Source organism: Cynocephalus volans, chromosome 2, assembly GCF_027409185.1.
Source record: "Cynocephalus volans isolate mCynVol1 chromosome 2, mCynVol1.pri, whole genome shotgun sequence".
In the NCBI taxonomy this organism is placed as follows: Eukaryota; Metazoa; Chordata; class Mammalia; order Dermoptera; family Cynocephalidae; genus Cynocephalus; species Cynocephalus volans.
The window spans coordinates 205976365-206001773 of NC_084461.1; the positions used below are offsets into that span (position 1 = coordinate 205976365).

Consider the following 25409-nt stretch of genomic DNA (forward strand, 5'->3'; position numbering starts at 1 on the left):
GAAATTTGCATAACATGGAATAAATTGTTATGCATTAAAAATAATCATTCTCTACAATTTATTGTTAACATATGGTATATTGGGGGGGAGGAATGTTCTAAATAAAGAAATTTGCAATATATTGTGAGATGCTGTTGTCTCCCGGAAAATACATATGTCAAATATTTTACACATGTGGATATTTGTGCTTATGGGAAAAATGTATTTCAAAAGTTTTTAATACAAATAAGTAAAAACCCACGAGAAATCCACATGTTGTATAAGCCATATATTTAAAATAGTAGAATAATTATATAAAATAAGATAGATAAAAATTTTAATATTTTCTGTTTTCACCTCATAGGACAGGGGCTTACCCCTTCTAATCTATGTCCCTCATTTTGTAAGTGACTACCACATACTATAAAGGAATCGATCTTTCGGGTCATCAAATGATAACTTTATGTTTCCCGTGGACTAGTGTAGACAGCAAAAGTATATATTTCTATATAATTGCAAAAAGTGCAATCTGGTCTTTAACAGAAGACAGATCCGAGAAATTGGGAGGGGATAACAAGGGTGGGAATGATGTAAAAGGGGCATGTATAAACTTGTGAGTTTATACATGTATATACATGATGGATGGATTCATTTTCTTGATTGTGATCACAGATTTATTTTACTATCAAAAAATATTAAATTGTGCATGTTAAATATGTGCAGCTGATTGATGTCAATTACACCTTACTAAGTCCATGATAAATATATTTGAATTTCTGTATTATGACCAAAAAGATTCTTTGCCATCTGGATCCAAATATACTTACTTCTCCAGGCACTCCAATGCCATTAGATTACTGGAGATGGTCACCTGGTAAGTTTGGCCATCCCTTCAACACTATGTGCTATGTACTGATCCTGAGTATTTGCACACTGTGCTACCTCTTACAAGAACTGTGCTTCTCCTCTAGAAATGCCTGGTCCTTCATTTGTCCTACAGCAGGACCCCACTCTCCATTGCGACCCACATCACAGTCGCCTCTTTCCCTGGCCACAGTGGAAGATGCTGCTCAGGTCTTTGCTCCCACAGCCCTCTGCAATTTCAGTCTCAATGTGCACTGGTCATAATTTCCACAACTCTTCCAATTAGTACATCAGGAATCCCTTATTGGAAAAGACTGGTTACTAATATTACACGGAGGCACTAGGGTGTATGGGCTATAGATGTTTGTGGACTAATGGTGACCAGACATCAGGCCTGTTCCTTTCAAATGTTTTCCACCCAAAGAATGAAGTTTGATTAGTGAGCAGCAGGTGGCACTGTGGTTCTTTCCCAGCATCTGCACAGTGGATGTCACTGCCCTGTAATCCCCCAACCTCTCCAGGGCTGGGGTGTTGGCACCTGCGTTTGCTGGTGGAGACTCAGCAGCTGTGTCTCTCTGGGCTGGGCAGAGTCTCCTGTTCACAGGTCTGTGGTGAAGTGGATCCCAAAATGTAAATGTTTTACCCCCACATTTGTTTTAATTTTGCAGCTGGAATGTGCTTGTTTGAAAAGGACCCCTAAGGGTTGCTTAAACAGTAGTCTGCTTCTTGGGTTTCTGTGGCTCTGCTGCTTGATTGAGCCACCTAAATTCGCAGAAACTGCTTTTCAAAGATATGTTTAGAGATTGAAAGGAACAGCACCTATTTAACCACACATTTCCTGGCTCTGTAACCTGGCCTAGTGAAGCCCCTGAACTGTTTTATGAAGCGCCCCTGCTTGTGTAACTTTGCTTAGATACAGAAAGGGCCAATAAAAGGTTTGCTTGCCTGCTCGAGAAAAGTATATAACCACAGCTCTCCCTGCAGCCAGGGTCCCAGGATCTCAGGACATGAGTCCACCTGGGTCCCGCTAGTGTTCCTGTCCCACTAGCGTAATAAACTTACTGACTCTCCATCTCTCCAAGTGACTGGAATTATTTCCTCGCTGAGTTCTTTCCATAAGGGTGGAAGGGCCCAGGAGCGGTGTCCTCCCTGATACTTCCCATGGGGCCAACTCTTGAATCTCACCAGCAGCCCTCTTTGCCTAAAGCTCAGCCTTCAGCTGGGCTCAGAGTGGAGCAGAGGTCATCAGTAGGGGAAACACATTTGTGTGCACAGCCCCTCCTCTTTCAGGCCACGGGAGAAGATAAGAAAGGCCTGGGCCACCCAGCCCTGCTCTGGGGCCTCAAGAGACTGAATCCACCATGGCCTGGAGGCCTCTCCTCCTTGTGCTCCTCTCTCACAGCACTGGTAGGGACAGGCCTCATAGATCTGGGACAGCTCCTGAGTGGGTGTCATCCTCACTGGCACAGACCCCTAAAAAGCTTTGCCCCGTTGCCTACCCCATCACCCATGAGTGTCTGTGTCTGCAGGTTCCCTCGCGCAGCCTGTGCTGACTCAGCTGCCCTCCCTCTCTGCATCTCTGGGAGCATCTGCCAGACTCATCTGCACCCTGAGCAGTGACATCGGTGTTGGTGAGTCCTGATTAGGCTGGTTCCAGCAGAAGCCAGGGAGCCCTCCTAGGCATATCCTGAGTTTCAAGTCAGACTCAGACAAGCAGGAGGGCTCTGGGGTCCTCAGCCGCTTCTCTGGATCCAAAGATACCTCAACAAATGCAGGTGTTCTGCACATCTCTGGGCCGCAGCCTGAAGATGAGGCTGATTATTACTGTTGTACATGGCACAGCAGTTCTACGGCTTACACAGTGCTCAGGACCCACAGAGGAATGAACGCAGACCTCCCTTCTTTTCTCCTGGCCTGGTGTGGTCAGCCGTGGTGGTGGCTCTGACCAAGTTCAGTTCAGGGAGTGACTTCTCTTCTCACTTCATCAGTCATGATTTCCTCAGATTGCTTAATCTCAAAATATCATATTTTCCCCTTCTTCCTGGTCTGATACATTACTCTCCTGTTTACGTTTGAGGTCAACATCAGCTCAGGTTTTGGCTTGTGCTCTCACTTGTGCTACTAAAACCAGAGGGCTTAATGCTGTCTTGTCAGACTATCTTTATGGGTTGAATAAAAATACTATGTTTATTATTGGTCTCCCTATGCAAACAAAACAGCTATGTCCCCAGCAGCAAAAATATGCCTCCAGGTTACTGAGTGGGTTAACAAGGACAGCCATCCCCATTAGGCATGGCTGTCAGACCCACCATGCGATCACATCCTCCAGTTTAACCCCATCACTTTGAACACTTTTCCCTCTCTGGTTTTTTGGTGGGGACGGTATTAAGTACCAAGTACCAGATGTTTTGAACCAAGACATTATAAACCCAACATCCTTGAAATCCATGGATCTCTCAGCAAGTAAAATTGATCAGGGTCCAATGAGGGTGGGATAACAGGTCATGAGATTCCATAGGTCAAGATTGAGGGGGAACTTCTGAAAAGGGGGGGATGTCCACATATAGTAATGTTCTTTTTCTATCAATCCTCATATTGAGAAAAATTATAAAACTAGACTAAAAATATCTCAAATATATTATTTATTTAAATACAGATCATTATTGCCAGGAGGACATTCAAGGGCAAATTACAAATAAGAGAAACAAGAAAGGGGAGAAAACACTTTTTCCATGACAGCATTATATTCTCATGGAAAAGACAGAAATCAAATGCCAAGGCCTGTACAGTGAGGGCTGGGGAAACCTAACAGGAGACCCTCTCAATGACAACCACCACCACCGAAAAAGTCAACGTGTAAGAATAATCCATGTGGAATTATTTCAAGTTTTAAACCACCTGGGGACTCTGAAAACATTAAGCCGTAAACTTGGTTCAAGACGGTAACAGTCTGGTAATGACTGAAGGCAACTGGCAGAAGCAAACTCAAATAAATGCCAGGTAATCATGAAATATCCAGTGACATAAGCATTGTACAATGCACCCTGTAACTAGCTGTCTGGAGGCCATTCTTGACCTGAAAGAAATGTCTGAGCCCCAAACACCACAGAGGGAACCTACTCATTCTACTGTCCTGAATAGTGAAATCAGAGAGGTCCATCTGCTATAATCAGGACACCCTTCCAGGAGAGCTGGGCAGTGCCAGAGGGGCTGAGGACACAGGATCTCACAGGGTTTTGGGCCAGATCACATACAAAAATCCTCTACTGACTCTCACATACTTGGGCAAGCAGTATCCTCACTGGAGTGTGACCTTTCTGCACCTGAGCCCCAGGAGCTACAGGAGCACTGGGCTCTGACTGACACCCTTGCTCCCTATTTCATCCTCCACCCTCATGGAGTCATTGTCTAAACCTGATATCCAGGCAGACAATGAGGAATGGACAGTCACATGGCAGGAACAAATTTGCATGAAGGAATTTGGCCAAGAAAACAGAGATTAAGAGACATTTGGAAAATAGGTATCTCAATTGCAAAAAGAAGTCAATCTACAATCAGAGCTCTGGGGCCATCTCTACCATGGCCTGGATTCCTCTCTCCTTCACCTTCCTCAGTCATCAGACAAGAAGATTTTATTAGGGACCATCAAAGGACACTGGGAGTGCATTTGCACCTTCTCCTCCTGGCATCTCTGCACAGGTGGTCAACCACCACTTTCTTTCTGATGTCTTCTCTCATCACTTCTGGGGACTGTGAAACTCTGCCATACATAGTATCCTTAGTGTCTGGGGCTCTGTATACAACAAAATAATTTTAGATACATAGACATAGATAGATAGATTGATGCAGGTCGAACGTTTGTCCCCTCCAAAGCTCATGTGGAAGATTGACCCCCAGTGTGGCAGTGTTGAAAGGTGAGACCTTTAAGAGATGATTGGATCATGACAACTATGCTCTCAGAAATGGATTAATGCATTCATGGAGTAATGGGTTAATGGTTGAATGGGTTATTATGGGTATGGACTGGTGGCTTTATAAGGAGAGCATGAGAGTATATTAATAAGCACTCTTGCTGTTCTCACCATGTGATACCCTGGGCGCCATGAGACTCTCTAGAGTTTCCACCAAGAAGAAATCCCTCAGCGTGGACTTCCTAGCCCCCAACATTGTAAGAAAGAAATGTTCTTTTCTTACAAATTACAGTTTCAGTTATTCTGGTTTTTTATATATATGTATACACACACAAACACACGCAAGATCTTCAAAAAGTTCATAGGAAGACGTATTATTTTTTAATTTTATTTTTTCATAAAATTTTGAAGTACCCTTGTGTGTGTATTTAATTATATATTTAATCAGTTCATTTACATATATTTAATTAGCAAACATATTTTATGAATCAAAATCCAAGACAGAAGGAGAATTCCAGCAAACATGAAAGAAACCTTTTTAAGACATGAAATAGAGGACATGGAGCCCATACTCATTTTCTTATCCTAAGAAAATCGTGACACTCAATCCAACAAGGATAGCATCAGATTTGAAAATAATATGACAAATTTGCTTATGAACATAGATGCAACAATCCCTCATCAGATCATGTCAGATCTCTGACCACTAGGGAGGCTTCAGGCTGAGGACAGGATCTTTGAGAGGCCTGTGGGGGAGGATGGACATGGGCTTTGGAGGGACAACAGGTGTGTTAGTCCCTTTCTCTTGCTTTTAATAGAACGCCTGAACTTGTAATGTGTAAGAAAACAAAGAGTATTGTTATAGTTTCAGAGGTTGGGAAGTCCAAAGTCCAGGGAACACATGTGTGACGGCCTTGGTGGAGGTGGCTCTGCACAGCATTGGAGGGTATCACATGGCCAGAATGGCTGAGTGAGAGAGCTAAACTTCTCAGTTGCTCTCCTTTTAGAGCCATCAGAACCAAGACCATTACTCCATGAACTGATCAGTCCATTCGGGAGGGTAAAGTACTCACAATTCTCTGTCCAGTTGTTCATTGCCATGTGCCTCATCCAGTCTCTCAGGCTGTATCCCTGTGTCCAGAGTGACTCCTCCAAGACTGTTCTTCCTCTCCCCCTCTCTGCCTGCAGTAATGAGGGGAGGGAGCTCCACTCCAAGTACAGGTAATTCACACCCCTGATACCCATGAGAATCTTCTTCAAACACCATTAGCAGACATATCCTCATTCATTAACTTGACCAGGAAGACAAAATTATTTCATTTAACATTGATATGGCAGCATTACCTGGGAGCTTGTTAGAAATGCAATTTCCCATCCCAGACCTACTAAGTAAGTAACAAGTGTTGACATCCCAGCATCTGTGTTTTCGCAAGCTCTCTCTGAGATTTTTTTTATCATCTAAGTCTAAGAATAAACCCTACTTGTACTATTGAAAAATTATTTTGGGAAATTTTGATTTTAAAATGTAGTCTGGGTAACATTATAAACTGAAAGAACTCTCAAATTACCATTTAAAAATTCAGGAACATTCAGAAACATTTTTAAAATGGCAAGCCATCCCTGCAAAATATGACTTGATTTCACACAACAGAAATTGGGATGTGTTATCTAAGAGTAAATTTAGTGGCCCATATAAATATTTAAGTTATTGAAAACCATTCTATATAGAATTGGCTTCCAGAAATACTCCTAACTCCACTGAGCTGAATCACCTGGTGCTGGGGGGAAGGAGGCTGCATCAGTACTCAGGTGTCCCCAGCACTGGGCTGTAGAGAGGTATGGAGACAAAGTGTGCCATGTCAGTGTGATTTTCCTGCTCTCTCTAGAAAAAATGATATTAGAAATATTTTATGTAGAGGCAAGTTGAAGGAAGAGAAATATTATATACGTATACATATTTGTGTATATTTTATTTTTCCATAACTCCTTGTATTTACATTTTATACTCTCTATTTTCTATATATGTTATCTTATTTTAAATACATAATATATTTTTTTACAGGAAAAAAAAAGGATCTTATGAGTCCAGGCTGAAATTTACCCCACCATAATGTAAAAACAAAAACTGAGGAAGATTCAAGTCTGTTGATTTGTACAGTAGTACAATTAGGCTTTATTCTCAGACATAACTGATAAGAAAAATCTCATAGAGAGCCTGCGAAAACACAGAAAGACAAACTGAGGACCATTTCTAATAACTGAATATTCAGCAAGTAAAAATATAGTCTTTCTGTGATACCTAATTTCATGTATCAACTTGACTGGAATAAGAAATGCCCAGGTGGCTGGTAAAACATTATTTCTGGGTGTATGTGTGAGGGTATTTCCAGAACAGATGAACATCTGAATCAGTAGGCTGAGGAAAGAAGTTACCCTCACCAAGGCAGGTGGGCATTATCCAGTCCATTAAGGGCATGGATAGAACAAAAAGGAAGAGAAAGGGTGAATTCACTCTGTTTGATCTGGAACAGGCATATTCTCCTGCACTCAGACATTTGTGCTTTTGGTTCTCCGTCTTTTGGGTTTGGAGCAGAACTATACCATCAGCATTCCTGGGCTCCAGCATGCAGATGGTACGTCATGGGACTTCTCAGCCTCCATAACTTCACAAGCCAATTTCTCATGATAAATCTCTCTATATTCATATATCTATATATCTACACGTCAGTTCTACTGGTTCTCCTTCCCTGGAGAACCCTAAGCAATATAATAATTAAATTTAAATTTGAGATAAAGAAGTAACTTTTTTGTATAAGGATACAATATTTGCATACTTGCCTTCAGTATTTGCCTTGATTAATTGGGGCATATGTATAATAAAATTTTTATCTGAAATTCATGTTAACTGGGTATCCTGTATCATATCTGGCAACTCCAAATAGAAACACAGCCCTATAGACGCCATGATTTTAGCCCAGTGCGACCCATTTTGGTCTTCTAACCTCTAGAACTTAAGATAATGACAAACATCTGTGTGATTGTGTTTGCATACATTTGTGGTAATTTGTTTCAAAGACAATAGAAAACTAAGACTAGTCTATTGTATTTTCACATGAGTACGTTTATTAGAAACAGCTTAATGTGAATGGAGTCCTTTCTCATTTTGGCTGGAAACTGACATTTCTTAAAACTGCTAATAGGATTCTATCATGTTTTCCAAGCACATGTTATAGGATATAAATCAAAATAACAAAACCACTGAAAAGGTGAAATAGACTTAAAAATATTTCTCAATTGTTTGGCTTAGTGACTTTTTTCTCATTAGGATGAAATTTACTTCACTTCAGCTGTACAAACACCACTGAGTAGCTTTGGTATCTCATCACCTTTCTGGATTCTGAATACCAAACTAGATAAAAGCAGAACAGTGAAGAAAAGCTTTCCAGCGAGGAAAGCCCAGGTAGTCTAAGCGTACACGTAACAGGAACCATATCCAGGGATGATTGTGGAAGATGTGTGTTTGTATTTATAAAAATTATTTGGCATATAAAACAATGCTGATTTGAATTTTTAAGAATATGTAACAGTTACTCAGGTCAGTCGAGAATAATTGGGTGAAATAAAGATGATAATGGACAATTTTGACTACTGAAGAAAGATCATTTTTGTTGTCAGACCCACTCTGTTTTGTTTTTAGACAAATCCAGTTATATATTTCCTCCTTGCCATGAGAACGCACATTTTGCGCTTGTGTTGCTTTAGTAAGCATGTGGTTTCCAAGCTGGCATTGGAATCTTGGTCAATATCTTCCTCCTTCTCCCTCACATCTTTACACTCCTTCACACTCACAGGCCCACAGACCGTCACTTGTCCTCATCCACGTAGTGATGGTCCTTCCAGTAGAGTTTCTGGTGTCCCTAGACCTGTGTGACTCACCGAATTTTTGGAATAACCTCAAATGTAAGGTGCTTTTGTACACAAACAGGGTGATGAGGGACCTCTCCATCTGCACCACCTGCCTGCTGAGCATGTTCTAGGCCATCACCATCAGCCCCAGCACCTCCTGTTTGGTGAAGTTTAAACATAAATACACTAAATACATAATCCATGTTTTCTTTTGTGATGGTTCCTCAGTTTGTCTTTCTGCAATATCCTGATTGTCTACACTGTGGCTTCTCCCAGTGTGATGCAGACCAGGATCTAGCATATTAGTGGACACTGGTCACCTCACTTTCCCCCAATGAGCTCCATCATCAGGGGTAGGAGATTCACAGTGACAACATCCGGGGATGTCTGTTTCGTAGGAATCATGCTGCTCTCAAGTACATAATGGTGATTCTCTTGTCCACACATCAGAAGGGACCCCAGCACCTTCACAGCACCAGCCTCTCCCCGGAGCCTCCCCAGAAAAAAGGGCCACCCAGGCCATCCCGCTGCTGCTGGTGTCTTTGTGGTCAAGCACTGGGTGGACTGCATCTTCTCGTCCTCCTCAGCCATGCTAGGGACACATGACCCAGCCTTCCTGTGTCTCCAGATTCTAGTGGTCGATGTCTACGCTGTTGTCAGTTCTTTGTTCCTTACGAGTTCTGATAAAAGGATAATAAATAATTTGCAAAATATACTGTGGATGTACTTTCAATTATAAAAAGATGGTAATGAAAATGTTTGTCGAAATAATGGATTCTTCTGACATCATATAAATTATTCAAGTAGAGCAGGATGCTATCTGATTAATTAAATTGTATAAAACCACATTTTTGTTATATCTAACCACTTTGTCACTTATGATGCCAAGGATTTATAGGTCCATTAATTCAAAGTTCACCATGATTTGACATTCCAAATGCCCACAAATGTCTTACTCTTTAATTTTCAGTTTTGTCCTTCACACACAAAAAACTTTTCTTTCTACTTAAAATGTCCTCTTTAGAAGTTCCAATTGGTAATCAAATCTTCCCTTGCTTATTTTTATTTTTAATTTTATTAAGTAAGGCTAGTTAAGTATTTGAGCCTAGTTTGGATAAAAATTTTTACCAGCAATGATAATTTTGTTTTTCTTTGTTTTCTTGCTTCTGTAAAGTTTTATGCTTTTTCTCCTTTTTGATTTTATGCAGTTTGACTGTTTCTGTTTGAGTATTTCCCTTTATTTATCACTTTTGTGATAGAATGCAATGCTGAATTACATCTTCTGTCTGCGATTTTTTGTTTTAGTTATTTAGAAATCATTTTATTGGTTTTTTATCTTTCATAATTTATAAATTATCTAATTCTTGTAATCAAAATAGATGAGTTTTATTCCTTCTCATTCTATTTATCATATGTCTATATTTGTACTTTTTATTTAATTGTCATGCAGTAATGCATTTTGGCAGCACAGTCTTTCATTTAAGTAATCCTTTCATCAAATTTCTTTAATGTTTTCCTGTGCATCATATATTAACTTTATTATGTTATTCAAATGTATAAATTTTATTTGGATCTTTTCCAAATATGATTTATAAAGTCCGTACTTTCTTGCTCTTTACACATTATTTTGATTTCTCATTTTTCCCTTTGTATTAATTTAAAAAATAATCCCAACATCTGAACTTTGGGGTGTTGTTTTGCCTGCCACGGATTTGTCACCCCTTTTCCCCTGGGTGATGCAGCCACCAAAGATTACTCAAAGCCCATCTCTTTTGAGCAGTGAGAAGCCCCAGAAAGGGGTTAATCTCCCAGAACCCTCAAGATAGAGGCATTCCTTCCATTTGGGAAATTAACCACGAATTGGGGTTATTTTCCTGCATTTATTCTCCAGACCAAGAAGTCACAGGAAGAGACATAGGTAGGGTCTTGCTAAGTACAGTTTTATAAGTTTTACAATAGAAGCTGGTAACATTCAGTAAAAACAAGTCAGATGACATTCTGTTAGGCAATTAAGTGATGCACTAACAAAGGCTTGATTTAGCTGACATTCCTTTTCAGCAGCTTTTTAGTAACTTTACATATCAATTAGTAATTTGTCTGTCTTAGAACCAGCAGCCTTGCTGTGTTAGGATTCTTATCTTGCAACAGAGATTCAATAGCCTGGGGGAAATTTCCTGTCCTTTGCAAGGTCAATATTTGAAACTGCAAGGCTTTGGAAAACCAGGCCCTCTGAGGTACATTTGCTTTATGAATCCTCTACATTGGGGGATATCTAATTTCTATGAACTTCCATTCTGGTGACTTATTTCCTGTGTGATTCATAATTTCTAATTTGATTCTCACATTTGAGATACCTTAATGCCTGGGAAGTCTCCAGTTTGTATATTTCTTGTGTATTCTGATTGACCTGAGGGCCTCATGGTCTGAGAATCACAGAATAATCCAGTGTCCTATGGGCAGCACTTGACTCTCAGTTTGATTACTCTTCTAGGTCCTTCTCTTGACTTACTTTTGTTCCTGGAAAGTTTCCATATCCATATTTTCCTTCCAACTCTACTGGGCTTTTGAAGGATTCTTAAAACTTCCTGAGTATCTTTAGATGTTGTGAAACTCAAAAGCTTTTGCACAGCAAAGGAAACAGTCAACAGAGTGAAATGACAACCTACAGAGTGGGAGAAACTTTTTGCTAACTATGCATCCAAAACAGGATTAATATCCAGAATATACAAGGAACTCAAGCAATTACACAGTTAAAAAAAAAAAATCCCAATTAACCCAATTCAAAAATATTCAAAGGAGCTGAGTAGTCATTTTTCAAAGGAGAAATACAAATGGCCAACAGGTACATGAATAAATGCTCAACATCACTAGTCATCAGGGAAATGCAAATTAAAACTACATTGAGATATTGCCTCATCCCAGTTAGACTGGCTATCATCAAAAAGAGAATAACAAATGCTGACGAGGGGGTGGAGAGAAGGGAACACTCCTGCACTGCTGGTGGGACTGTAAATTGGTACAACCACTATGGAAAACAGTAATGGAGGTTTCTCAAACAACTATAGACAGATCTTCCATACAATCCAGCAATCCCACTTCTTGGGATATACCCAAAGGAATGGAAGTCATCATGTCAAAGGGATACCTGAATTCCCATGTTCACTGCAGCACTGTTTACAATAGCTGAGATATGGAACCAACCTAAATGTCCATCAATGGATGATTGGATAAGGAAAATGTGGTATATATACACCATGGAATACTACTCTGCCATAAGAAACAATGAAATTCTCCCACTTGCAACAACATGAATGAGCTTGGAAAAACTTATGTTGAGTGAAATAAGCAAAGCACAGAGGGATAAATGCTGCATGTACTCACTCGTAAGTGGGAGCTAAAAGAGAAAGAAGGAAGGAAAAAAAGACCACAGTGGTGTGTTGAACTTACAAAGGGAGAGAACATACCTAGGGATACAATGTGGGGTGGGGCAAAAGGAGATGGGGAGGGAGGTTGGCGATAATTGGGTGCGGAACACAGGGTATAATCACAATTTGTGATAATGGGCATGCTGCCAGTATGGATCTGGCCATCACATCTTGGGCACAAGGGATGACAGTCAATGAATTAAGTCTGCAGCCCCCACTGTCTTGGTGACTATCAATCTGAGCTACTGTCTGTGCAGCCTGCCTGTGCATGGGCAGTGGCTGCAACAGCACTGAGTGTGCACCGTCCCTGCTCATTCCTTCTCATCAAAGTTCAGTTTCTGCTCTACAAATTCCACATCAATCCATAAACACTGCTGTGACAGGGGTCAGAGTCCCATGTCCTCATAGAGAGACCCCTCTGTAGCCACAGCCTGGAGACTTCTTTTCCAGGTCTCTCTCTGAGGATCACCCAGGCCTTCTCTCCCTCTGTCACCAAATGTTTACTCTACTAACCCAATGACTCTTCCAGTAGTGATCCCCAACAGCCCAGTGATCCTCTCTGCATGAATCTTATGGAAATCTAATCATATAATCCCACCTTACTTTTTTCTAAAAAATTTCTGATTCTATATTGCTAATATTTGAAATCTGATTTTGACTTCTAAATTCACAAGGTGTTTGTTATTTTGTTTGTTTTGTCATTTCCTTTTCCTGTAACATCTACTGCTGGGTAGAATATCAAGATGCTCGTGATCTGATAACAGGAGTCTGGGTGTGTTTACTCTACAAATACTCTGGAATGGCATGCACAAGATTGGCATTATTTCTATTTAATACCTGATAGAAATCTGAGGAAGTCACTGCATCCTATTTACATTGTAGGACAATTTATTTTTTGTATTTCTTATGTTTTACTTGTTTTTGTCAATGGTCACTTTATGTATTTTAAAATGCACATCATATGGCTTCTTTTAAATATGAGCATGTGTTTCCAACATACAGAGCAATACAAAAAATGTCTGAAGTGCCGTGGCAGCCTCTCCTTTACTTCCCAGTCAATAGCCCCCAGTAAGTACCCACTGCTCTAACTGTGACCACCATATTTTAGATGTATTTGTTTCTCAGTGTTAAATAAATAATAACATACAATATAAAATCCATTGTGTCCATCAGAATATTGTCTGTTTACTATGTGAAATTCAGCCCTGTTGCTTTGTGTTGTAAAAGTTTGTTATTTTGAATTGCTGTGTCAGTATGGGACATTGTAAACGTATAGCACCAAAATTTACTCTTTCCACATTTCAAATACACTGTCATTTTCCACAGTGGTTGCTCAGAATGAGGCTGCAATGAATGGTTCTGTGTAAGTCTCAAGGTTGACATAAGCATTTCTGTCTCTTTCACATATCTTGGATACAGGTGGCAGGAGTGAGGTGGCTAAGTCATGGGTACAGATAAGTACAATACAAGCTGGAAAACCATTTACCAAAGTGGCTGAAACAATGTACATTCCCACGGGAACATGTGACAATTCCAGTTCCTTCACATTCTCACCAACCCTTGGTAATGTTAACCCCGATACTGTGTCCATTCTTGTGGGTGCATGACTACGATGTGGTGATTTTAATAGCTTTTTACTAATCAATAGTAGTGTTGATTGCATTTTTATATACTTGAAATACTGACCTAGCTTGGGATTTTATAATTTATACTATACAGTAGTGAGGGCATGGTGAATTATCTATTTCTCTCAGCAACTCTGGATCCTTCTGAGAACTCCAGCTTGCTCTCATAAAGAGATGCAGATCTCCCAGTGGAGACCCACATCCTTGTTTGTAGCGACCTTTTTTTCCTGTCTCAGAGCCTCCCATGTTACTTAGAGACAACCATGACACTGCTTTAAGGGTGACCCCATATTCCTCAGAGAAGAGTTACATCTCTAGTCTTAGAACACCCAACAGCCTTCAAAGGACCCCACACATTCTTGCTTAACTGGGCTATCAGGTATAAACAAAAGCCCTTATTATGTTATAAAATTTAACCTATCAAAACCTTACATGATTAAATTTGTTATCACAAGGTTTTGCCATCTTTTAGCAAAGACTATAGCATCATTGACCAAGTAGCAACAGAAGACAGCACATAAAGGACAAACTAGGTAAAATTTGAATTAAAAATGAGCAGTCTGATTCACTAATCTCACCACAGTCTTTTGGATTCAGCTGACCCATGCAACCCTTTGTTGCATTTACTCCATCAAGCCCCTGTATAATTGTATTCCACAAAGCATATAACATAAACATTGTATAGGGGACCCAAATGATGTGTTTTAGCTCTTTACCTAATTGTCTTTATAGCTCATCCATAGGTTCAGATTGTATGCCTTTTCAAATGATTTTTTTAACCACTGCTACACTATCATCTGCTGTACAGGATTTTGCATCTGATTTTTAAAAACTCTTTATATTAAAAGACTATAATTAATATGAGGTACAATATTCTCCTTAAATATAAGATTATTTCATCATTAATATTATGTTGTAAAGATAATCAATTATTGAAAATTTGTGAATAATAAAACCCACGCTCACTTTTCAATGTTACGTGTGTAAATCCATTGAGGCTATAGGCTCCCTGTGCTTGCACCTAGCTGCTGGCATCGGGTCAGTCCATTAAGGAGGGAGGCTCTGTGTGAGCACTGAGGTTCTCCCACCCAGCTTTACAAGAAGGTTGCAACAAGGATGATGGACACCAGGCTAATAATCAAGTGGTAATTTGTGTTCTAATGGTCACTATCCTTGAAGGTATAGCTACTAGGGCTCATGGTAAAAAAACATTGTCCACCACTCTAAAGCATCTCCCCAATTCTTACTGGAATTTGGGCCAAGAAGTGTACGTGTTGAGAAGAGAACCAGCTGCGTGACATATTTCCGCCAGGTTGTATATTACATGGTGCCTTCTGTCTGTCAGCATTTGTGATCTGACCAGGAGCATGTAGGAAATGTCTTTTCATACTAACGACTATGTGACAATCTGCAGCAAGATGCATAGGTAGCTATCCTGGGTTATGTGACCACTGAGGCTATCTTTCTTACATAATGGATGAGTTTTGGAATTGCTGTAGGATCGGGTTATTCCAGGCATATACTGGAAAGCTGGATCTCACTTGCGTGGTGACTAATGATCCCTTGGCTGGGTGATGATGGGAGGTTGTAGTTCTGCGCATCAACACCAGGACCGCATGCCTGGGTACACTTGGCTCTTCTATCTAGAAGGTAGTGAGTTTTGGCACATTGATCTTTGTGGCTTAGTATCTCCATCTGTGAAGTTGGTATAGTAAACTAGCCCACCATACATGACTGTGACAAGATTTGAATAGTTAATTTAGGTAAAGTATATAGTCTATTTTTTTAAATTGAGGAAGTTGCCACTGAGATTTCTGCTGGGTAACCAGGATATTTTTCTAGGGAAACACACATAGAAACACATTTACAATCACACCAAACAGGCTTATACATAAACACACTGATGCACAAACCCATACCACCTAAAGGAGACACTGGAGTTTCCAGAGACTGTAGACACATGGCCAGAGTTTGCTACCTTGAAAACCAGTTTTTTAAACTACAGCCCAATCCTCATTCCCACCAGGTGGCTGGGATCCTGATACCTCTGCAGACAAAAGCCAGCAAGTCAGCTCAACATATTTTGTACATTTCTCTTTTTTTAGCCAGTGGGTGATTCAAGATACATACCCTTTCTTTTTTGGCTTGAGGCCACCTGCAATTAGAAAAAAGAAAACACTGTGAAGACTAGATAATGTGTGCTATTTGCTCAGGCCTTTGTGCTTTTGGTGACTCTGAGTAATCAAGGTGGGAGAGAATTCTTAAGTCAAAGGCCCCAAAAGGCATACTAGGTGTCACCTATGGAAAACACAGGAGCTTTCCTTGGAGGTATATTAGTCAAGTCAATTTTTAAGCAGCAATTACAAAATTGTTCATCTAGAATGGAAAACTTGTTACTAGGAAAAGGCCCCCTAACGTGCCATGTGTAACCTGACACTGCCAATGCTGCGTGCTTTCTTGAATGAGGTATCAGTTGGTAAGATTCTCCTCCACCACCCACCATGTAAACATTATCTAGCACCTACAATACACATGATCAGTTTTTTTCAAATCTGATATCAATTCAGAAGTAAAGCAACATTTCTACTTTAAACAAAGAATCGTGATTCTTACCGCAGGGATGGAGAGTATGTCCTCATTTGCCTTCTCTGGAGATATCTTTTTAACATGAACTCCTGGGGAAGGGAGAAGGACACAGAATAACTGTCAGTTTATTGGTGGTGCTGCTCACTGATTACTCAGGGAACTTTGCTTGATGTGCACCAAGGACTGGAACTTATGGGTGTGGTAGGAAGCAGGAGTTAAGCAGCTGCAGGACCATCCTGCTTAATGGAACAAGGAAGGCAAAGAGATGAGTGGGAAACAACTGAGGAATACAGTGCTGGCTTTCTGGGTGATGGCAAATTAACAGAGTCCTGTCACTCCTTCAGCCCATGTTGAAGCCCAGTAGAATTGCCACTGCTCTCCTGACCTCTACCAAGTCTACTTCAACCTGCACAGGTGCACATCTGCTGCTACTGCACTTATTGTCTCGTGGATAGGATTTTGCCTTTGATCTGTGCAAAATTTAATCAGGGAACTGGCTTTAACACTGGGCACAAGAGAGAATTGTATTTATTCACTGGTCCTTTGTTATAAAGTGATCAGTTACTAAATAGTAGAAAATGCTGAAATTCTAACTTTTAAAAATAACCACTATAAATCATAATTTCCTTCCAGCCTTCCGATTCTGTGTCATGCATTTGTATTTGTTGTGTGAGCTGGCTGTCCATTTTCAGACTGGCCAACCCTCAGTGAGAGGGGCATAGCAGGGAGCAGGCCCCTGCTGAGCACTGAGGCTCTTTAACCCAGCTGTACGTGAGAGCTGCATGCAGGTGACACACCAGGCTAATAACAGAGTGTTCTCTGAGTCTTTACTTGTCGCTGTCTCCAGGTGTGTATCTCACAGGATTTCAGCCTAAGGATCATATTTATAATGCCATCAAATATCACTAAATGATCTCCCTATTATCAGCTTTAGGACAGGCGCTAACAAGTGACTCAGCACTGATAAGAGACTGACCAGTTCCCCCAAGTAGTGCCTCCTAACTCTCAGAATCTGCGAACTGTCCAAAAACATTGGGGCTTTCTATGTGCTTTCCATATAATGACTATGACAAAATATGTGACATTAATGTACTAATACATGTCTTGGGCTTTGTGACCACTGACACTACCATATAATATGGATTGCGTGAAGGATTTCCATATGCTCGGATAATTCAGGCATATATACAGATGATGAACATTCCTTGCATGGTGACCAGTGATCCCACAACTGAGAGATGAGTGCAGGTCAGTAGTTCAGAGCCTCAGCATCGGGGTCACATGCCTGCATTCCATGTTAGTTCTTCTACTTAGGAGCACATGAGCTTGGACACATTCATCTCTATGTCTTTTCCTTCACCCAGAAAACGGGGATAGTAAATAAACCAGGACATATGTCTGTGGCAAGTGTTGAATGATTCAATGTACGTTAAGTGTAAAATATAAATATTCATAAGGCTGGATTATTGGTGAAAGGTCCTGCCTTAGATCTCACAGCTTACCAAGACTCAGAGACTCATGCAAGCCCAGGATTCCAAATTCCCAGACCATTGTTCTTATTATGACATATAGCTGCTTGGCCTAAAATCAACCAGTTTATCCTAACACAGACCGAGTTTTGAAGGAGTCAGATAAAGATGTCAAAAACACTGTCTGTGTCTGCCTGAGGGCCCACTCAGTGGCCATTCTACAGAAAAGGGCGGCACTGTTCACCAGAATGATCCAGTTGCCTGAGCCATGGTCAACAGATACCTGCTCAAATGAGATGAACACTAGTTTACTGGGTGGAGCAGCATGATCTATTTAAAAGTCTGAATTCTAAAATCTGTGAAAAAAATATCATGTTGGATTATTTTTCAAAAATATAAATGCCTTTAAACTTAGTTGCTACATCATGGAAATGATCGTGGCTGAGGTTTCGGAGAGTTGTGGATGAAGGGTCAGGAGAACTGAGTCACACAATACATGAACACAGCATTAACAGCACATTTTTTAAAGCTACAACTCTACATGCAAATTTATACAATTATCACTGTATACAATTTTTATCTGGCTTTATATGTACATATGTTATCTACTTGTTTCTCAGATGAAATAAATCTCTGTTCTTGATTATTAGTCTCTACAAATTCATCCTATTTATCTTTCTGTGTTGAAATAGTGGCTATTTACTGGGTAACTGAGAAAAAAAAATCATTGCATTTGATTATGTTTACCTCTGGAAAGATTGACTAATCACCTATAATTGATGGCTTTGTAATTTTGAATAAACCCCAAACTGTGTTTTGGTTCATATACTGAAACTTAGACAGTACACATTCTCATGATCTATTTTTTTAAAACGAGTTATATGAATGAGAATGACATACCGAAAATTTCCTAAACTAAATACTCATTTTAGGAAATGGGGAGAGGAAAGGCATGTTAATAACAAAGATAGATACACTTTATTGTGTAAAATACCTCAAAACCATCTCCCCCATTTTGGATTCTATTCAAATTTCTGAAATTAATAAATGTACTAGATCTTTACTTATGTCAAACTGCATTAAAAAGTAATTTGTACTAATTTCCCCAAGGGAATACCTAATGATGGGGAGCTTTAGGGGTGCAGAATGTAATAGAAAATGATATATTTCTTATATGTAAATAAAGTTTAAAGGCAAACTGCTTGATAACTACTACGTATATAAATTGAAAAATAAAACTGAACTACAGAACACATTTATAACTGTATATGACAAAATACAGAGAAAAATATTTTAAATATTTTTAGACATATTAACTAGTCCATGTGAAAGGACAGCATTTGTGAGGCTAATATCTAACATACCTCTAATGCAGGAACACAGGTTCCCCATGATGAAGACAAAAAGCAAGAAATGTTCTACCTGCTATGAGCTTTGAGCAACTCAACACAGACAGTGGCAATCAGTTCCGAGGGCTACACCTACATAATCACATCACCACGGCGACAGGGCATCACAGAACTTTCAGAGTGAGAGCACAGTCTGCTCTGTGAGGCCAACTGTCACATGTACAATCATGTCATTTAAGAATAAATGGTTTTCACATGTACAATCATGTCATTTAAGAATAAATGTTTTATTTGAAAAAGTGATTCCAAAACCCACACATTGTTACTCCCTGTTTTTGAAAACAAATTATATTAGAGGAAATGTCATACCAACAAATAAAGTCAGTAGTGAATATCAAATTCAAAGGAACAAAGCTGACATGTTTAGGACAAAGATTCCATCACTGATTTAAAAACAATATCCCTGAGCTGGCTGGTTTGCTCAGTTGGTTAGAGAGCATGGTGGTAATAACACCAAGGTTCAGGTTCAATCCCTGTGCTGGCCAGCAAAATAAATAAATAAATACATAAATACATAAAATAACATAAAATAATAACATCCCCACCCATTTCTACCATTCCTGAATCACCAAATATCTCTAGAACCAATAATTAAACTTTGCCCTAGATTAGATAAAAGGCAGCATTAACAGATATTCAGTTATTAAAGTCCTATTTTTCTAAAGATATAACTATTAAACTATATTTTTATCATATAAATGTATATTACTCTCTACTTAGTTGCCTCTCAATCTCTAAATTCACTGAGAAATTTCCCTGTTATTGTGCATGTATATGAGTAAATACTGTAGTCACTATATTTTAATTAGTTCATTCTTGTGTGGGGGGGGTGAAAATTTTGGGAAAAAACATATAATTAATATTTTTCTGTAGAATTTCAAAGCATCTTCATAATGTTAAATTTAATGGGTATTCTGGCTCATAAATCAACATCCAATCCAATATATTCATATGATCTGCTCATGAAAACAAGCTACTGGAAGGAAAGTAGTGACTAGCCCCCCAACAAGTGGAATGAGTAAAAATTTAGGATGAAGATGAGAGATCTGTCATGTTTAAAGAGAATAGGTACCTTTAATGGTATGAAATACCACATTATAGATGCTGATCTCTGCTGATCCTTCAAAACTTCTACCACAAATAAATCAGATAGATCATGAATGATTCATAAAAACTGTACTAATATCAATGGTCCCATATTTTCTCCAGTTATTATCCACCTGAGGGAGTGACTGGGTAGGTGCAGAAAGGACAGGTGATTCTATACTGTTGTAAACAGAGAGTGTTAACGGACTCCAGCTTGAACAAATATATATAAATATATATGGATATATGCATATATAAAAATACATACAAGACCATAAATATACATTTGAATTGTAGTATTTTATACACTAATATGTATCTATTCTAAATGCATCAAAAATGCAACAAATGAGAAAACAGATTCACATATCTGAATGCCAAATTGAAACAGAATATCAAGTAGGAAGTAGGAAATATGTTAAGAGAAATGTATCCATCAGATTAGAGGAGCAGCACTCAAAAGACAATAATGAAGAGCTGTTCAGACTTCTCATTTTGGAAACAGTGGGAATGAAGCAGAAAAAAATATTTTCTGCTACCACTTCACATACCACAGTATATAAAGAATAAATGACAAAATACAGGTATAACCCTCGGGGAAAAAAAAAATGACTGTTCCACTGTCAGTGCTGCGTAAGTGTACACTTAAAACTTTGTAGGACACAGCTACAGCAGTGCTGAGATTGACATAAAGGTACACATTAACAAAGAAGAACTTTTCAAATCAACAGTCTCAGTAAGGAAGTGGAAACTAGAAAATGAAGCACAAAATAAACAAAAGGGAAACGTAAGGATGGACTATTGCATACACTTGCATAAATCAATAAAATTGAAAATAGGAAAAGAATAGAAAAAATCCATGAAACAAATAATTGGTTTTCTGAAAAGATTAGTAAAAGTGCCAAACTGCTAACAAGACTGACAAGGAAGGAACAAATGACCAATATCAGGAATGAAAGAGCTGATGTTATTACAGACCTTATAGACCTATAAAGGATGATAAAGGAAGACCATGGAAAACTTCACACCCATGGATTTAACAACCTAGACAAAATAGACCAATCCTTAAAATAACATAATCTATCACAACTCACCCTACCTGAAATATTGTGTATTGAATGGAATTTGATGGGACTTCATTTAATTTTTAGACCAATTTGTGGAGCATCAACATATCGTGGAGTATTGTGAAGGAATAACAATATTAAATTTATTATCTTGGAACATTGAATGTCTTTCTATTTATTTAGTTCTTCTTTAATTTCTTTTAACAATGTTTCTGAAAAATTATTTTTCAGCGTACAAGACTTGCACTTGGCTTGTTAAATTTACTTCCCAATATTTTTTTATATTGTTATTTATGGAATTGTTTTCTTAATTTAATTTTAAGATTGTTCAGTGCTAGTATATAAAAGTACAATTAAATTTTGTGTATCGATCTTATATCTTGTGACCTTGCTGAACTCATTTATTAACGTTAGTGGGTTTCAGTGAATTTCTTAAAAACTATTATATTCAAGTTTATGTCATCTGCGATAAAATACAATTCCACGTCTTCTTTCCAATATGGAGGATTTTATTTAATTTTCTTGTGTAATTTCTCTGGAAGATACCTTCAGTTTCATGGTGAATAGAGTGGTAGAGTAGATATTCTTGCCTTGTTCCCAAATGTCTAGATAAAACACCCAGTATTTTACCATTATGTGTTAGCTATAGGTTTTTCTTTGATTCCCTTTAGAAGATCTAGGAAGTTTCCTTGTATTCCCAGTTTCCAGAGAGCTTAGTCGTGAATTAGTGTTAAATTTGTCACATGTTCTTCTGTATCTATTGAAAGGATCTTCTCTTTTCTTTATTTTATTATTTTGTGTATTGCACCGATTAATTTTTGGACGTTAAGTCGGTGTTGCATTTATGAAATAATCCCATTTGGCCGTGGTGTACAATCATTTTTATATGTTACTGGATTCAGTTTGCTAATTTTTTGTAGGATTTTGTGCGTGTATTTACCAGGGATATTCATGCATAATCTTCTTTTCTTGTATTGGTTTTGTCTGGCTTTAGGATCAGGGTAATACTGCTGTTATACAATGAATTAGAAAGTGTTCCCAGTAGTGTTCTTCTGTTTTCCAGAAAGGCTTGTGAAGAATTGGTATTAATTGTTCCTTAAAGTTAGTAGAATTTACCAGTTAAGGTATGTGCTCTAGGCTTCTCTTTGTGGAAAGATTTTTAATTAAATGAATCATTTTACTTGCTATATGTGTATTCACAGATTCTATTTTTTCTTGGGTATACTTTGATAATTTGTGCCTATCTTGTTATTTATTTGGAATTTGTGGTATTCCATGTTTTTAGATTTTCTAGGCAGTTAACATTGACGATTCAGGAAGTTTAATGTAGAAGAATGAGGTTTGGTGTCCTCAATGAATGAGCAAAAGTTTCTTCTGTTGTAGGATGGAGAATATAACTATAAATTCTTTGCTTTACACTCATATTCATTGAGTGAGTCACGTGAGTTATTCAATCTAATGGAAATTAGTGAAGCATGCCATTTGAGTTTGTATTTTATCCAGATAGTATACTGAGAATACCTCCTCTTTTTCATCAATATTTAGATAGAACAGAAGAACAAATGGGAATTTGATGAATCAGAGAGGTAAGTACTTATTTAGTCCATGCAATGTAGTAGTCACTGTTATAATTCATTTACACATATAGATTAAATAGCTAATAGTTTAAAGAGTATGACACACCAATTCACAGACAGTGACACGTTGACACATAATCATATTAGGTGATATTAAAACCATTACAGAAATAAAATGTTTTGGTCTACGACACGTAAATGAACATAAAGAATGTTAAGTAACATTATTAGAAAGTTTGACTAATTAGGCATAATGACAGATGGACAACATTATTCACCAATAAACATGAGATACACATTATTTTGTAATACAAGAGAAAATTATTTAAAATGGTAAGATTTTAGACCTAAAAGTCTCACTAACTTCATGAAAGCCAAAACCAAAGAGGTTGTATTTTCTAGGCACTGTGAAATTTTAGAAACTGAATTAATGTGTAAGCAAACAGTAATATCTAGCCTCATGCTGATTTCATTTAAAACCCTTTTAATTAACTTCTTGATTAAATGGAAAAGGCAAACAGATTATTTTTACAGAGTTAGGTACATGCTAAGGAGGTGGCATGGTGATTGAAGCCAAGAGACCTGAGCTCAGGTAAATAATTCTACCCTATTAGCTTACGCTCTATAAACACAGCAATTCTGGCCATACGCCGGTACTGTTCACTGCAGTGGAGTATATCGTTTCAGAAATTTGCATAACATGGAATAAATTGTTATGCATTAAAAATAATCATTCTCTACAATTTATTGTTAACATATGGTATATTGGGGGGGAGGAATGTTCTAAATAAAGAAATTTGCAATATATTGTGAGATGCTGTTGTCTCCCGGAAAATACATATGTCAGATATTTTACACATGTGGATATTTGTGCTTATGGGAAAAATGTATTTCAAAAGTTTTTAATACAAATAAGTAAAAACCCACGAGAAATCCACATGTTGTATAAGCCATATATTTAAAATAGTAGAATAATTATATAAAATAAGATAGATAAAAATTTTAATATTTTCTGTTTTCACCTCATAGGACAGGGGCTTACCCCTTCTAATCTATGTCCCTCATTTTGTAAGTGACTACCACATACTATAAAGGAATCGATCTTTCGGGTCATCAAATGATAACTTTATGTTTCCCGTGGACTAGTGTAGACAGCAAAAGTATATATTTCTATATAATTGCAAAAAGTGCAATCTGGTCTTTAACAGAAGACAGATCCGAGAAATTGGGAGGGGATAACAAGGGTGGGAATGATGTAAAAGGGGCATGTATAAACTTGTGAGTTTATACATGTATATACATGATGGATGGATTCATTTTCTTGATTGTGATCACAGATTTATTTTACTATCAAAAAATATTAAATTGTGCATGTTAAATATGTGCAGCTGATTGATGTCAATTACACCTTACTAAGTCCATGATAAATATATTTGAATTTCTGTATTATGACCAAAAAGATTCTTTGCCATCTGGATCCAAATATACTTACTTCTCCAGGCACTCCAATGCCATTAGATTACTGGAGATGGTCACCTGGTAAGTTTGGCCATCCCTTCAACACTATGTGCTATGTACTGATCCTGAGTATTTGCACACTGTGCTACCTCTTACAAGAACTGTGCTTCTCCTCTAGAAATGCCTGGTCCTTCATTTGTCCTACAGCAGGACCCCACTCTCCATTGCGACCCACATCACAGTCGCCTCTTTCCCTGGCCACAGTGGAAGATGCTGCTCAGGTCTTTGCTCCCACAGCCCTCTGCAATTTCAGTCTCAATGTGCACTGGTCATAATTTCCACAACTCTTCCAATTAGTACATCAGGAATCCCTTATTGGAAAAGACTGGTTACTAATATTACACGGAGGCACTAGGGTGTATGGGCTATAGATGTTTGTGGACTAATGGTGACCAGACATCAGGCCTGTTCCTTTCAAATGTTTTCCACCCAAAGAATGAAGTTTGATTAGTGAGCAGCAGGTGGCACTGTGGTTCTTTCCCAGCATCTGCACAGTGGATGTCACTGCCCTGTAATCCCCCAACCTCTCCAGGGCTGGGGTGTTGGCACCTGCGTTTGCTGGTGGAGACTCAGCAGCTGTGTCTCTCTGGGCTGGGCAGAGTCTCCTGTTCACAGGTCTGTGGTGAAGTGGATCCCAAAATGTAAATGTTTTACCCCCACATTTGTTTTAATTTTGCAGCTGGAATGTGCTTGTTTGAAAAGGACCCCTAAGGGTTGCTTAAACAGTAGTCTGCTTCTTGGGTTTCTGTGGCTCTGCTGCTTGATTGAGCCACCTAAATTCGCAGAAACTGCTTTTCAAAGATATGTTTAGAGATTGAAAGGAACAGCACCTATTTAACCACACATTTCCTGGCTCTGTAACCTGGCCTAGTGAAGCCCCTGAACTGTTTTATGAAGCGCCCCTGCTTGTGTAACTTTGCTTAGATACAGAAAGGGCCAATAAAAGGTTTGCTTGCCTGCTCGAGAAAAGTATATAACCACAGCTCT

General features: G+C 38.6%; 1 protein-coding gene across 1 annotated transcript in view; it reads right to left on the bottom strand.

Annotated features, from left to right (window-relative positions):
* Nucleotides 1-25409, bottom strand: part of LOC134370765 (uncharacterized) — a 126123-nt gene that overhangs the window by 66636 nt on the left and 34078 nt on the right. Inside the window, exons 5-6 of the mRNA XM_063087748.1 lie at nucleotides 16324-16385; nucleotides 15841-15865 (exon numbers count right to left, since the gene is read on the bottom strand). Of these exons, the coding sequence (XP_062943818.1) occupies nucleotides 15841-15865; nucleotides 16324-16385 (87 nt within the window). The remainder of the gene's footprint in view (nucleotides 1-15840; nucleotides 15866-16323; nucleotides 16386-25409) is intronic.